At 41.1% G+C, this 16,357-nt stretch overlaps 1 protein-coding gene across 3 annotated transcripts in view; it reads right to left on the bottom strand.

Moving 5' to 3' along the window:
* The window catches only part of lekr1 (Leucine-, glutamate- and lysine-rich protein 1), a 212,435-nt gene that overhangs the window by 46,980 nt on the left and 149,098 nt on the right, over positions 1-16,357 (bottom strand). For all 3 annotated transcript variants that reach the window (XM_087993242.1, XM_043702179.2, XM_087993243.1), the window contains 2 exons: positions 14,672-14,857; positions 4,073-4,154 (listed from right to left, as the gene is read on the bottom strand). In XM_087993242.1, the coding sequence (XP_087849368.1) occupies positions 4,073-4,154; positions 14,672-14,857 (268 nt within the window). The remainder of the gene's footprint in view (positions 1-4,072; positions 4,155-14,671; positions 14,858-16,357) is intronic.

Raw genomic sequence — 16,357 nt, 5'->3', positions numbered from 1 at the left:
CTGAGAATAGAGAGAATAGAATCTCAGTCTTAAGAATTAAATGAATATTTGTTGGAGCCTAATGGAAGATATTTCTGTGCATCAGAGTTGTCAGAAACTATACAAGATATAATCCTATATGTTGAAGATACTACACCTCAATTACTTTTCTCTATTTATTTATCCCTTAACTGTGTCTGTTTTTCTGTCTATGTGTGTGTGGGGTTGGGGGGCGGGGGGGGGGAGAGCTAAAATCAAGAAATATTGGGTTTAAATCATAGATATTAATTAGATTACCTTGTGGTTTAACTTTGTTTTGATAAATCTACTACATTATTAATACATTTTTAATCTTTGGCGAACATTAAAAACCTGGTGTGTAGTTTTGTAATTCAGAAAATGTGGTATTGATGATTCAAAAAGTCTGGTTAGAACCATTGGGTCAATTTTGCGGATCATTTTACTATGTTATGAATACAGAGGGAAGGAGACTGATTTGAATTGGCTGTCTGTCTCCATGTCATAACAAGTGCTTATGTGGCAATCCAAAAGTGCTATGCAAGCTATGCGAAAGTTGCTCTCTTTAAGTAACCTTGTGTGCATAGCCATACATAAAAGGGGACCATGTACTGAAATAAATCGCTTTTGCACTCCAAGAGATATTTAGAGCGAACGTTAAACAAATACAAGAAAAATCATGATTCCAAAAGTCAATGCTGGGGGGCATAATATTTCTTGGATTCTTCCAATTGTCGTAACCACTGAATGTGATGGAACAAGACAGAACTACTCAACAAAATGAGGTGCAATCATTTTCTAGAAACGTCTACCACAAGAAGCAGAACTTTCCTGTTTTTCATTTTGGTTATCAAGTGTGATACATAATTAGAAGCTTGCCATTGAGTCATAGAGATGTACAGCACGGAAACAGACCCTTCGGTACAACCCACCCATGCCAACCAGATTTCCCAACCCAATCTAGTCCCACCTGCCAGCACCCGGCCCATATCCCTCCAAACCCTTCCTATTCATATACCCATCCAAATGCCTCTTAAATGTTGCAATTGTACCAGCCTCCACCACATCCTCTGGCAGCTCATTCCATACACGGACCACCCTCTGCGTGAAAAAGTTGCCCCTTAGATCTCTTTCATATCTTTCCCCTCTCACACTAAATCTATGCCCTCTAGTTCTGGACTCCCCGACCCAAGGGAAAAGACTTTGTCTATTTATCCTATCCATGCCCCTCATAATTTTGTAAACCTCAATAAGGTCACCCCTCAGCCTCCAATGCTCCAAGGAAAACAGCCCCAGCCTGTTCAGCCTCTCCCTGTAGCTCAAATCTTCATGTCCTTCAGGATTCCCTCCAACAACTTGCCCACCACCGAGGTCAGGCTCACCGGTCTATAGTTCCCTAGCTTGTCTTTACTGCCCTTCTTAAACAGTGGCATCACGTTTGCCAGCCTCCAGTCTTCCGGCACCTCACCTGTGACTATCGATGATACAAATATCTCTGCAAGCGGCCCAACAATCATTTCTCTAACTTCCCACAGAGTTTTCTGGTACACCTGATCTGGTCCTGGGGATTTATCCACCTTTAACCGTTTCAAGACATCTAGCACTTCCTCCTCTGTATATCTGGACATTTTGCAAGATGTCACCATCTATTTCCCTAAGGTCTATACCTTCCATATCCTTTTCCACAGTAAATACTGATGCAAAATATTCATTTAGTATCTCCCCCATTTTCTGTGGCTCCACACAAAGGCCGCCTTGCTGATCTTTGAGGGATCCTATTCTCTCCCTCGTTACCCTTTGTCCTTAATATATTTGTAAAAACCTTTTGGATTCTCCTTAATTCTATTTGCCAAAGCTATCTCATGTCCCCGTTTTGCCCTCCTGATTTCCCTCTTAAGTATACTCCTACTTCCTTTGTACTCTTCTAAGGAATCACTCGATCTATCTTGTCTATACCTGACATATGCTTCCTTCTTTTTCTGAACCAAACCCTCAATTTCTTTAGTCAGCCAGCATTCCCTATACCTACCAGCCTTCCCTTTCACCCTGACAGGAAGTTACAGCCTGGAATCTAATCGTGGGGTTCAGGGTGGTTTATATACAGAATAACAGATAGCTTGTGTTATCATGCTATTGATTCCTCTTACATTTGTAGTGCCACATAACAAAATTTAAGGCAGCATGATGGTTGAGTTTATGCCACATGACTAAATAGAATGTGTAAAACCTGGCCATGAATCGGGAGGTATTATGGTCATGTTCCATTCCTGGAATTGAGTACATATTCTGAACTGACAATTCAGTGCAGGACTGAAATGGTATTGCATTATCAGAGGTGCAGTCTTTCAGATGACTCCTTAAACCCAGTTTTCATCTAAAACAAAACTGAAATTGCGAGAGAAACATCTTCTGAAGAAGGGCACTGCACTCAAAATGTTAACTGTGCTTTCTCTTCAGTGTTGATGCTGCCATTTCTGTTAAATTGCTCCAGTAATTTCTGTTTTTGTTTCAGATCTTTAGCATCTACATTCTTCTCAGAAGTTTGTACTTCTCAGAATAAACACAAGAATGTCTTGGAGAAAGCTATTAGGAAAGAACTGTTCGCTCTGAAAACTACTGGGTAATTCAAGAAAGGCGCAAGGAATGAACCTTCTTTTGTTTGCAGTGAACAGGTTTTTGCATATTAATTTATTTTGCTTGGAACAATGATGAATAATCAGCGAGACTGATTATTTTGTGTTTATTGTTAATCTCGCTGTTAGTGCATACAGAATTGTTCACCAAATTCTGCCCAATCACAGCATCATATTTAACAATAGACATTGCTCTGGGGTTGAGTATGGCTGGGCTGATTGAGTCTACTCTATCCTCTAACTGTATTGGATATCCAAAGAAATAAGCTGCTTGAATCGATTAACCATTCCATGTGATGCATGGTCTGCTTACATGATATTGTACCAGCACTGAAATTTTGCTTGACTGTGCTCAGTTGTGTGGTTACTGGAACATTTTTTCAAAGGAGAGCAAGGAAGCCTGCCATGTTTGTAAGCAGCACTCAGTCCAGTCAGTTAGGACAGCCTTTGCTCTGGAGATCCCAGGAGCATAGGTTAAGGGCAGCCTCTAACACCAGACTAGATCAGGACGATCAGAGTCAGGATCCTCTCCTCATAACGGTGAGGAGCCAAATGAGTGACAGCATACCATTCATGTTGACTCCTTCTGCCCTATTATAGAATGTTTTGTATCTGCAATGACAGAAAGGCAAGAATTACGGAAGATAAAAATGGTTGGTGCAGGTGGGATGCTTCCTTAGTGAGTAGGCTGTGCAAAGGGCAGACAAAAGTGGTGTTACAGGTTGGGGTGGGTGACAGTGAACAGAAAAGATGTTGCATACATTAGTAAGAGTGTTAGAGCATGGGCCTTAGTGGGACATGGGTCCAATAGCAGAGACAGAGCGAGTATGAGGTATCATAGAGACGGTGGCGCTACATACGCTGACGGAGTAGAGAAAGACATTCACCACCTTCCTACAATACTGGAAATTTCTCCTGGTGGTTGAGACTGCTCTAACCCTGGTAACAATCTTGGACCAGCATATAGCATGATCTCCACTGGGGATTCTGGGGGAAAAAGAATTTCAAACTGCCAGTGTTTGCCTGGGTACACTTTGGCCTTTTAAATATGCGATCTCCAGTGATTGTGAGTTGTTCCAAAAACAGCACATGGTAAAATGTTGCAGAAATTGGATGTGTTCATTGCCTGAAGGGCTGAAATGCTTATTACTGCATATGGCAAGAAAAATTACTTGGTCTCATGATGAGAATCACTCCACTAAACTCCACATGACAAAATATCATAAGATTCAGTCCAGTGTGTCTGGCTCTATTAATTGCAAAGAAGAAACCTAAACCATACCTTTTCTCAAACTTCTGTTTGCTGAAACATAAAATCTATGCTTGCTAGAGGTAGATATACAAATTCCACATTATTATTAGTTGATTAGAAGATAATGTTATCCATAAACATCTTAATAAATGCATGGCTATCCTATTTAAGATGCAAGTTGTTTACTCACAGTAACAACTCCTTGCAGTGTTCCAATTCTTCTGTAACCTTTTGGAAATTAAGCTGCTGAGTCATAAGCTGGTTTTCAAGATCTGTTAGGATCAATAAATGGCAATTTTAACACCATTATTAATACAACTAGAAGGATATGAGCAGAGTTCAAACACTCTCATATCCTTCACGTGTTTAACTCTGCATTTCCAGTTCACATCTTAAAGCTGTATAGTCACAGAATCATAGAACTGTACTGCATGGAAACAGACCATTCAGTCTAACTCGTCCATGCTGACCAGATATCCTAAATTAATTTCGTCCCATTTACCAGCATTTGGCCCAAATTGCTCTAAATCCTTCCTATTCATATACCCGTCCAGCTGCCTTTTAAAGTTGTAACTGTACCAGCCTCCAATATTCCTCTGGCAGCTTATTCCATACAAGCCCCACCCTCTGTGTGAAAAAGTTGCCCCTTAGGTCCCTTTTAAATCTTTCCCCTCTCACCTTAAATCTATGCCCTCTAGTTCTGGACTCCCCATCCCAGGGAAAACACCTTGTATATTCACCCTATCCATGCCCCTCACGATTTTATAAACCACTATAAAATCACCCCTTAGCTTCTGATGCTCCAGGGCAAATAGCCCCTGTCTATTTAGCCTCTCCCTTTAGTTCAAACCCTCCAAACCTGGCAACATCCTTATAAATCATTTCTGAACCCTTTCAAGTTTCACAACATCCTTCCTATGGCAGGGAGACCAGAATTGAACACAGAATTCCAGAAGTGCCCTAACTAATGTCCTGTATAACCGCAATATGACGTCAAAACTCCTATATTCAATGCACTAACCAATAATGGCAAGCATATCAAATGCCTTCTTCACTGCCTTGTCTACCTGTAACTCCATTTTTAAGGAATAATTATCTTGTACTCCAAGATCTCTTTGTTCAGCAACATTCCCCAGGACCTTACCATCAAGTGTATAAGTCCTGCCCTGATTTGCCTTTCGAAAATCCAGCATCTCAAGTTTATTCAAATTAAACTGCATCGGCCCCTCCTCGGCCCACTGGCCCATCTTATCAAGGCCACCTTGTACTTTGAGGAAATGTATTTTTAAAAATATATTTTTGCGACCTCCCCGCTACTTTGGTTGTATAACTAGGCATTCTCCAATAGACTCCAGAACACACAGTTTGATTGACATTCAGTATGAAATTTGTTTCAATCCCCCTATCAATAGAAACAGTATGTATGAGCAGACTGCTTCCAATCAGAGGCCAACAGCATTTCAGTATTAGCAGCACCCAATGGTTGCGATGGTCTCTGCTAGTACTAACGTCAGCCTCATAGAAGGATTGTCACTTGAGTCTTAGAAACACAGCTTTGTGGGTAGGCTCACTGGAGTCATTTAGACAGAAAGGGGAGGAATGATGTTAATATAAAGGACAGGAGAAGATCTTTTCACAGATTTAGCCCCTGCTGATGGTGGATCCCTTTAGCGCACACTGAGTGCCTCAGCAGGAAAATTGCTCTCAACCCCTCAAACTGTTGGTATGTCCATCAGGGTTTACTTGGCAGCTTGTCCACATGGCATGTCCCCTGTAACTGCTGGTTTAGTGCCAGTGAGAGTTGGTTGGTGCCCTTAAGTGGCCTTTAAAATGGTCACCTAAGGGTCTCAATTGACCTCCAGGCTTAAAGACTGTCCTGGACTCTTCACATCTGGTATGAGTCTGGGAAGTGACAGATGCTTCTGAACTTTCTGCCCTATTATATCCGAGCACACACCCTGCCTTCTGGCCAGCTCCTAGAGGGGAATTAAATTTCAAGGTAACACATCAGTAAAACAGTATCAACATGAAATAATAAGAAATGGTTCAGCCAGTTCTTTAATGGAACTGTTCAGTTAGTCGCACTCCCCTCATCCCTTCCCACAGCCTTGCAAATGTTTCCATTTCAAGTAATCTTTCCCCTACGTGTAGTACATTCCAGAAAACAACCATGAGATACTTTAAAACAAATCTCATATTCCCTTAATTGTTATATCAAATATTTTAAATCTGTGACCTCTGGTCACCAGCCCACTTATGCATGGGTACAGATTTTCATAGCTTTTCTCTCAAATTCCCTCAAGATTTTGAATACTCTATTAAACCTCATTTTAACTTTCTCTGCTGTAGGGAGAACAATTTAAGCTTCTCTACTTTGGAACATAATTGAAGTCCCTCATATCTGGTATCATTTTGGTAAATTTTCTCTGCACCATTGCCAAGGTTTAGATATTCTTCCTTAGGTGCGATGCCCAAAATTAAACAAAATATGTCAGTTGATGCCTGATAAATAATTAAGAAACATTTAGCGCAACTTCCTTGTTCTTGTACTTCACGAGTAAAATGAATTCACAAATGTCAACATGATGAAGGGAAGACTGATCAGGGATAAAAATGGTAAAATTGGAAACAAGACTACAATCCAAAGTATATCAACAAAACTGCTTTCTGGAGATCATTAGAATATTTCAAAGAGTCAAATTTTATTTGAGTTTCAAAATTATCCCTGGCCCATCAGGTTTCCAGTCTTAGAAAGTTCAGTAGCTGAAGGGAGGCAAAAGAAGATTTGGGCGGAACAACTAAGTGCCTTTCCAGGACTATTTCTTAGCTGGGATAGGCATTCTGGCCTTTTCCAACCAAACGTTCTGATTCCATTCTCACAAGTTGGCATCTCCATGCCTAGATCCTTCCATGCTCCCGATGCTTGACTCCATAATTGCACATTGTTAGAATCATTTACCCATCCTCAAACCAACTTGCTGTGGTCATCACTGTCTATGCCTATATTGATAAAGCCAACAGTTTGTCACATATTTTTAACATCCTCAACTTGTCCTGCCGCATTCAAAGACTTGTTTATGTGAGCCTTCAGGTCTCCCAGTTCTTGTACTGCATTTAAAATTGAAGTATTTAGTCCATTTTGTTTTACTTCCATTCTTCTTTGCAAAACTCACATTTTCATACTTTTCTCCAATTTCAAACTTCAAAATTATGCCATCTAGGCACAAGTCCAGATCATCAGTAGATAACAAAATGATAATGGCATTGGAGACTAAATACCAGCTTTTGAGTTGTCTTTTGATGTGCAAGACTCCTCTCGTCTGGTGACATCAGCTCCTGCAACATCAAGCCTTGCAAAATTGCTGCCATTTTTGCAAAAGGTGCTGATGTGGAGGAAGACAAAGAGAGGAAAGCATAATTCATATGTAAAGATAGGGAAAGGAAATTACAAGATCTAAACTGAAGGGATAGCACAATGCAATACAAGGGTGAGGGATGTGCACAACACAGAATAATGTGAGGAAAAGGAGGTGCAAGGTGGCCACTTCATATGAAATAAAGTAAATTGCACCAGAGGACCTGGGAGTCCAGAGGACTTGGGGATTCAGAGGTTAGGGGGCCAGCAGTGATAAATTCTGATGACCATAATAGTGTAGAGATGTATGTTGTTGGGAGTCCCATCTTTTTTTCTTTGTTTCTCTTTGAGTATGCACACCACAATTTTGCCAGTACATCTTTCCTCTTATCACCTTCAACTCCCTGTCCCCACCTTCCAAGATCCTATGGTCCAAGCAATGTTCATTTTTTTTCTTTCAACAGTTCTTCACCTTGGACACATAGTAAAACATGCAACAGGCTTAACACCAACATGTGGTGGGGAGAAACAAATGTAAGCTTCCTTCCAGTCTAAAAACCAATTGCTTACTTTTATTTTCTGTCACATGGCCAATCTTGTATCAATAAATTCCATTTGTCAATAAATTTATTATGTGTCCCCTCAGACCTTCCTGCCCAACTGCCCAACTTATCTACAAGTTTGTATCTGCTGAGGTAAAGCAAGTTAATTTCACAACATTTAAAGTTTTGAGTTCATAAGATTCGAAGAACCAACCCATAGGAGACAAAGCTGCCCAAGACTGTCACCATCTTCCAAATAGCCTGCTTAATTTAATAAGCCCTAGGAAAAAGTGAGGAAGAATGTGGTGCTGGAAAAGCACAGCTGGTCAGGCAGCAACCAAGGAGCAGGAGAATCGATGTTTCAGGCATAAGTCCTTCATCAGGAATGAGGCTTGTGGGCCAAGGGAGCTGAGAGATAAATAGGAGGGGGCGGGGCTGGGGCTGTGAGATAAATGGGAGGGGGCCCTACCCCCCTCCCATTTATCTTTCAGCCCCCTTGGCCCACAAGCCTCATTCCTGATGAAGGGATTATGTCTAAAATGTTAATTCTCCTGCTCCTCAGATGCTGCCTGACCAGCTGTGCTTTTCCAGCACCACACTCTACGAGTCTGATCTCCAGCATCTGCAGTCCTCACTTTCTCCTAGTTGATTATAACCTTACTGTGAAGCCCCTTCCTCAGTCTACCTTGAAGAAGTTCTCCTCCTCCTTCTAGAAGGATCTCAGTGAGTCTCTCTCTCACTGCACCCCCCAGGTCATCTCCTCGCCCCTGAAGCTCTTCAGACTTATCGCATTCCTAGCTATCTTCTTCCTAGCCCCACCTCCCTCCCATTTATCCCCCAGCCCCTTCGCCCACAAGCCTCATTCTTGATGAATGGCTTATGCTTTAATAAGCCCTAGCTCTATTATAAAATTTCCAGATATTTTACTCTGTGATTAGAGTTAATTTCAGTTGTAACAGAAGAATGTAAATGAAATGATTTACTAGTTTTACAATATCATTATCAAAAACAAGGACTGCAGACGCTGGAAACCAAAGTCTAGATTAGAGTGGTGCTGGAAAAGCACAGCATGTCAGGCAGCATCCCAGGAGCAGGAAAATCAATGTTTTGGGCAAAAGCCCTTCATCAGGAATAGAGGCAGGGTGCCTGTAGAGTGCAGAGATAAATGAGAGGGGGGTGGGGGTGGGGGAGAAAGTAGCATAGAGTACAATAGGTGAATGGGGGTGGGGATAGAGGTGATAAGTCAGAGAAGAGGGTGGGGGAAGGTAGCAAAGATTACAATGGGTGAATGGAGGTGGAGATGAAGATGATAGGTCAGAGAGGAGGGTGGAGTGGATAGGTGGAAAGGAAGATAGGCAGATAGGACAGGTCATGGGGACGGTACTGAGCTGGAAGGTTGGAACTGGGGTAAGGTGGGGGAAGGGGAAATGAGGAAACCGGTGAAGTCCACATTGATGCCCTGGGGTTGAAGTGTTCCAAGGCGGAAGATAAGGCGTTCTTCCTCCAGGCATCGGATGGTGAGGGAGCGGCGGTCGAGGAGGCCCAAGACCTGCATATCCTCAGCACAGTGGGAGGGGGAGTTGAAATGTTGGGCCACAGGGCAGTGTGGTTGATTGGTACAGGGGTCCCGGAGATGTTCCCTAAAGTGCTCTGCTAGGAGGCATCCAGTCTCCCCAATGTAGAGTAGACCGCATCGGGAGCAACGGATGCAATAAATGACATTGATGGATGTGCAGGTAAAACTTTGATGGATGTGGAAGGCTCCTTTGGGGCCTTGGATGGAGGTGAGGGAGGAGGTGTGGGCGCAGGTTAAATGTTTAAGTAAACAACAGGATTATGCTAAAACCATGAAAAGATGTGATAACAAATTTAATAGAATTCAGTTTGATCAATTTTATAATGACTCAAAAATATCACAAAACTTTAACAATAACTAAGAATAGCTAAGAATATAACATGTAACAGTATCAAATAGAATATCTAACAATATCTAAGAACAGGATTTGAAGCACCATTTTACCTTAAAGCCCCGAATGAGCAAGGAATCTTTATCTTGTGAGAAAAAATACCTTTTGAAAAGTACTATCTGATGGTTTCTAATACTAGTTAAATTTCAGTGGAAGGGTTGTTTTTAATATTATTTTGACTCCTACTGTATAGGTTCCGCCTATTTTCATGCAAAGCTTTATCGTTCTTTAATTATTTGGTGAAGCTTCTTTCATAAAGCTGGGAGCTTTATCTAGATAATTTGTTTGTGATGGTTCATACTTCTTTCGGTGCTCCCTGGTTGTTAATAAATCCCTGGAAATAAATCTTTGTTAAATGTTTCATTTCTTTGTCTTCATGAGCAAGGTTTTATCCTGATTTCTAATAGCATTCATGTGATAAGCATTTTTATCAGCTAGATGGTCCCAATATTTCTTCTGCAATTAACTTTTTCGTTTCACACCCAATTGTAATATTGCCATGTATCTCTCCAGGCCTCTGTTTTTTGGTAATTAAACTATTGTTTACATGTTATTGTTGTCTGTTCTGAGCTCTAATTTAGTTAGTAGCATTTACATGTGTTGCCTCATGTTATTCTTTTTAGATATTTCTCTTCCTGCTAGGTGTGAAGGAGTCTTTCATGGTTAACTCTATATGAATCTTTATTTTTAAATGTTTTAATATCTGTGTGTCTACATAACTGGTGATACTTCTTTTTCAATTGTATTCTCGATATTTCTAACCATTGTGTTTATACACTGTTTATGCAAATTCTAATCTACTTTTAACAGACTTAAAGGGCACTTGACTACCATCAAAAGGCATGTTACCTCTCCCAAAGAGAATATGGCCTTTTTAAAAGGTGGTCCCCAGATATACCTAAATGAATTCCTTACCTCTCCAAGAATGTACCCTACCTCTCCAACAAATTTAGGTATGTTGTGATCTTCTAAAAATGTTAGGTCCACAAGTTGTATTCCAAAAACCAGGATCAGAAATATATTGTAGGAGGGAAGGTGCCTGTGTTTTTACATTCGCAGCTGCTTCTGTATACCGTTGATGTGGAAATTGAAGCCCATTCCTGTTCTCTTCTCTCCAATGAGAACTGTGAGTGACAGATTCAGAGGTGGAACTCCAGGATCAGGACACTGTCACAATTTTGGAGACTGTCAATTTCACAAAAATTCAAGGCTAGGTTTATCACCCTACCTTTTACAAATAGGGATGCAACCTTTTTAACCCTTTAATCCTCTGGCATTATTCCCATATCTAAGGGAGAGTGTAAGATTGTGACCACTGCCCTGCTATTTCCAGCATAAAACATTTCAAAAATATATTTTCTGGTTCCAAGAAAAAATACACAAATAACTGTATTTGCAATGTATGTATAGCAATTTTATTTTACACTTTTGTCTATTCTGCTTTGAAAATATTTTGCTACTTTGAAATGAGCAGCCAGAACATCTTGTGGGTTATCAAATAATACAACCAGTCTTGGTAATATGTAAACATATAAACTTGTTACTAGGGCGATATTGGCCTTGACCTGAAAACCAGTACTTGATCAAAGTCTTATTTGCAAACTCTGAACTGGATCCTAGTAGCAGGGCAAGTTGCCCTGGTCTGACTGAGGATTTCAATAATATTTTGCATATGACATATTTGGTCTAAATGCCAAACAGCTGTGCAGACAGAATAACCGAATTAGTTCCAGGGCCAGAAGCACTAGTACAGTGTTAGGCAGTTTTTATTATTGGAGAAAGTGAGGACTGCAGATGCTGGAGATCAGAGCTGAAAATGTGTTGCTGGAAAAGCGCAGCAGGTCAGGCAGCATCCAAGGAACAGGAGAATCGACGTTTCGGGCATAAGCCCTTCTTCAGGAATGAGGAAAGTGTGCCAAGCAGGCTAAGATAAAAGGTAGGGAGGAGGGACTTGGGGGACGGGCATTGGAATTGCGATAGGTGGAGGGAGGTCAAGGTGAGGGTGATAGGCCGGAGTGGGGTGGGGGCGGAGAGGTCAGGAAGAAGATTGCAGGTTAGGAAGGCGGTGCTGAGTTCGAGGGATTTGACTGAGACAAGGTGGGGGGAGGGGAAATGAGGAAACTGGAGAAATCTGAGTTCATCCCTTGTGGTTGGAGGGTTCCCAGGCAGAAGATGAGGAGCTCTTCCTCCAACCGTCGTGTTGCCATGGTCTGGCGATGGAGGAGTCCAAGAACCTGCATGTCGTTGGTGGAGTGGGAGGGGGAGTTGAAGTGTTGGGCTACGGGGTGGTTGGGTTGGTTGGTCCGGGTATCCCAGAGGTGTTCTCTGAAACGTTCCGCAAGTAGGCGGCCTGTCTCCCCAATATAGAGGAGGCCACATCGGGTGCAGCGGATGCAATAGATGATGTGTGTGGAGGTGCAGGTGAATTTCTGGCGGATATGGAAGTGTCCCTTGCGGCCTTGGAGGGAAGTAAGGGGGGAGGTGTGTCCAGCAGGCTAAGATAAAAGGTAGGGAGGAGGAACTTGGGGGAGGGGCGTTGGAATTGCGATAGGTGGAGGGAGGTCAAGGTGAGGGTGACAGGCCGGAGTGGGGTGGGGGCGGAGAGGTCAGGAAGAAGATTGCAGGTTAGAAGGCGGTGCTGAGTTCGAGGGATTTAACTGAGACAAGGTGGGGGGAGGGGAAATGAGGAAACTGGAGAAATCTGAGTTCATCCCTTATGGTTGGAGGGTTCCAGTTTTTATTATTGCCATGACTTGCTTCGAAGTAAATCAATTTCACAATACCAGCCAAACTGATGGACTTGCAAAACCATTTCCCAAGATCCATACATAGAATAATTATAGATCTTACAACTCCACACTATTTCAATGTATTTTGGAAAATGGAGTGAATATACCTAGTGTAAAAATGGCCTCTGAGAGCCATCTGGGCATGTGCAGTTGCTAGCATTATATCAAATTTTAAACAGCAGTCTGTACTGATATAATGCAATAGTTCTGTTCTTGTGCGATCCCGCAGTATAAGAAAAATGTGTAATAGCAGCACCATTTAAACCAATGGGACCAGAATCATCAGTACAGTAAGGAAAGTTCACATTCTGCATATAATGGTCTAAATTCTTCAATTGCGTTATAGTCAATTCGCGTTGAAGAATCGTACATCACAGCAGAACCGACTGTACTCATGAGATCTGTGACAATTCAGCAGCAATTATAGTCATAGAGTCATAGAGATGTACAGCACGGAAATAAACCCTTCAGTGCAATTCATCCATGTTTACCAGATATCTTAACCTAATCTAATCCCATTTGCTGGCACTTAGCCTGTATTCCTCTAAACCATTCCTATTCATATACCCATTCAGGTACCTTTTAAATGCTGTAATTGTACCAGCCTCCACCACTTCCTCTGGTAGCTCGTTCTATACACGCACCATCCTCTGCATGAAACAGTTGCCCCTTAGGTCTCTTTTATACCTTTCCTGTCTCACTTTAAACCTATGCCCTCTAGTTCTGGACTCCCCCCAAACCCAGGTAAAAAAACTTTGTCTATTTATCCTATCCATGCCCCTCTTTTATAAACCTCTATAAGGTTACCCCTAAGCCTCCGATGCTCCAGGGAAAACAGCCCAACCCTATTCAGCCTCTCCCTATAGTTCATATTCTCCATCCCTGGCAACATCCTTGTAATTCTTCTCTGAACCCTTTCAAGTTTCACAACATCCTTCCGACAGGAGGGAGACCAGAATTGCATGCAATATTCCAAAAGTGGCCTAACCAATGTCCTGTACAGCCGCAACATGACCTCCCAACTCCTATCCTCAATGTTCTCAGTTTGTAAAATTTATTTGGCAGAATAGATCTTGGTTTCAATGAAAAGAATACTGCATAATTATGAATGTCACAATGTACCTGTATCAAGAACAATCTATTTAGCAGTCACCAGAATGTTGATTTGCAAAATATGTACTGACAGATTATAATTGTTGCTATGTGTTTCTGGATCTTGCAACTAGTTTAGAATTTAATATATTAAATTGTTATGGTCAGTTACTTGTTTCTGGCTTGAAATAAATATCGATGCAAAAAAGTTAGTTTTGTCACATTCAGTCAGGCACATCACTCCCATCTTTCACACATGTAGACTGCAATACTCCGCCTAGCAGTGGTGTTGCCCATTAACACAATTTCATCATTTGGGATCATGATGACAAACCATATTTAGAGGAGGCTGCAGCATTATGGTAATGTCACTAAACCAATAATCCAGAGTCCCTATTATTCTGGAGACATGAGTTTGAATCTAACCATGGATGGAATTTCATCATCCAACTGAAGGTAAAATATTAATTAAAAATAAAAAAAAAATTGGAATTAATAGACAGTCTAATATGGCCATATAACCATTGTTATTAATGAGAAAAAAAACGCCTGGTTCTCTAATTTCCTTTGGTAATTCTTAGCTGTTCTGGCTTACATATGATTCCAGACTCACAGCAATGTGGTTAACCCTTAACTGCCATTTGAAATGGCCCAGCAAGCCACTCAGCCTAAAGTCAATGAAGGATGGGCAACACATTCTAGCCAAGGCAGCAATGCTTACATCCCATGAATGAATAAAAAGTATGAACAAGTATATAAACATGTGCTATTTTTATACACCATCAGCTAAGATATGTAAAACTTTAAAATTTGAATCTCTACAGTATTTTAATTAGTGGTCTTGTAATTGAGAAGATACCACTGTTTTAATACCTTTTTGACTTTCTTGGACAGTAAATTTGGTTGCAATTCTTTATGTACATAAAATGATTGTTGGTCACTATGACCTCAGCATGCTGGGGCTTTGGTTTAGGCATGCAGAATTTTAAGGCAGTCACAGTTTATATCAATGAACCAATGTACTTCAGCAAAAGTCTCACTTACCAAATACCTGTTTCTCTGATTTACAACATTTGATTTGGAGTTCAGCTTCTTTCTGTTCCAAAACATGAATTTGATCAATTTGTAGTGCAATCGTGTCTGAAGAAAGCTGTAGATCTCTTGCTTGCTGTTGAAGGAATTCTACCTCTTGACTGGATTTCTTAAGACCTTCTTGCAATCCAAGTATTTCTGAAAAGCAAATATATTTTTAATTTCATTATAGTAGGTCCCTACTTCGCTTCTTATGCACTAAATCTCAATTTGCCAGACTTCTAGTACAGATTAGGGGACTGCGTTACAAAATGTGATATTTGGGTACCAACCATTGCTGGCTTTTGATTGGGGTAGAATACCAAGAACAGAGGAACAAAAGTAGGTCATTCAGCATGTCGAGTCTCTTCCATCATTCAACTAGTTAATAGCTAATAATCTACATTAATGCCATTCCCTACACTATCTTCATTTCCCTTTGAAATAACTCCATGAAGGTCAGTATCCCATCACCAAGTCACCCTTTAATTACATATGCATAGAACATGATACTGACCCAGCTAGCTCAGAGATGGCTCCTAGAAGTGAACAGAACCCCTGACACACTTTATATCTGTCAGTCAGGTCTCCCTGATTGGGGAGGTTAACAGCCCCAATCAGGGAACTCATATTCTGTGATATGCACCTGGGTGACCTTGTTGCAATCACTACATCCTTGATGTCATCAGTCTCCATAAATCTATAAATGATTAATATGCTTCCATGGTCCTCTGAATTTTCTAATCCTTTCTACGTAAAGAAATTTCTCCTCATCTCAGTTTTAAAGAGCCTGCCTATTATCCTGAGATTATGTTCCCTGGTTTTAGACTCATCAGTCACAGAAGCATCTGATCCATATTCACTATCACACCATATAAGTGTTTTGTAAGTATTAATGAGGTCACCCCTCATTCTTCAATACTCCAGGACATACAGAAGCTGTCGCCACAATTTCTCATCGCTAAAGAATCCCACCATCCTAAGGATTAATCTGTTAAAACTCCATTGCACTCCCTCAATGGCAAGCGTATCCTTCCTTAGATAAGGGTACCAAAACTGTAGACAATACTCGAGGTGAGGTCTCACCAACACTCTATAATCGCAACAAGCCATCTCTATTCCTGTACTCAAGTCCTCAAAATGTCACCAATTCTCCTTCTTGTGCCACTCTAAGAGGCTGTTCAGTAATCTGTGATGGAGGATGAACCAAGCATATGCATCAACAGAAGAGACTTTCGTTTTAGATAACAAGGTGTAGTTTATCACATATATGTACTATATATGGGATTTACTAACTCTTAGATGTATTAGCTATTGCTAAGAAGTGGTAGTTAAGACACTTGTGCGTGCATCAGGAGACTGCCAGAATCGAATTGTAGTTGTCTAACTGCAATGGCCAGAACTCCAACTCAGTGGCTATAGTCTATATCAGAATAGACAGAGCTTAGGCTTAGCTATGGTAAAGCCTTTCATATCCATTACCTAGTACAACAATAAAGTACAACACAGTGATTCAAGTCAACCTGATCTCCTTTCATCTAAGGGTGGTCAGTTAGTAATGCAAGCAGTTTACTGACATAGAAACAAGCATATAGAACCAGGAGTAGGCTAGGCTCTTTGGACCTTCAAGCCTGCTCTGCTGTTTAGTATGCTCATGGG

This window comes from Chiloscyllium plagiosum, unplaced genomic scaffold (genome assembly GCF_037043375.1).
Source record: "Chiloscyllium plagiosum isolate Xiang-an unplaced genomic scaffold, Cpla_swu_hap1 HiC_scaffold_13, whole genome shotgun sequence".
NCBI lineage: Eukaryota > Metazoa > Chordata > Chondrichthyes > Orectolobiformes > Hemiscylliidae > Chiloscyllium > Chiloscyllium plagiosum.
This window is presented reverse-complemented; position numbering and strand designations above follow the sequence as displayed.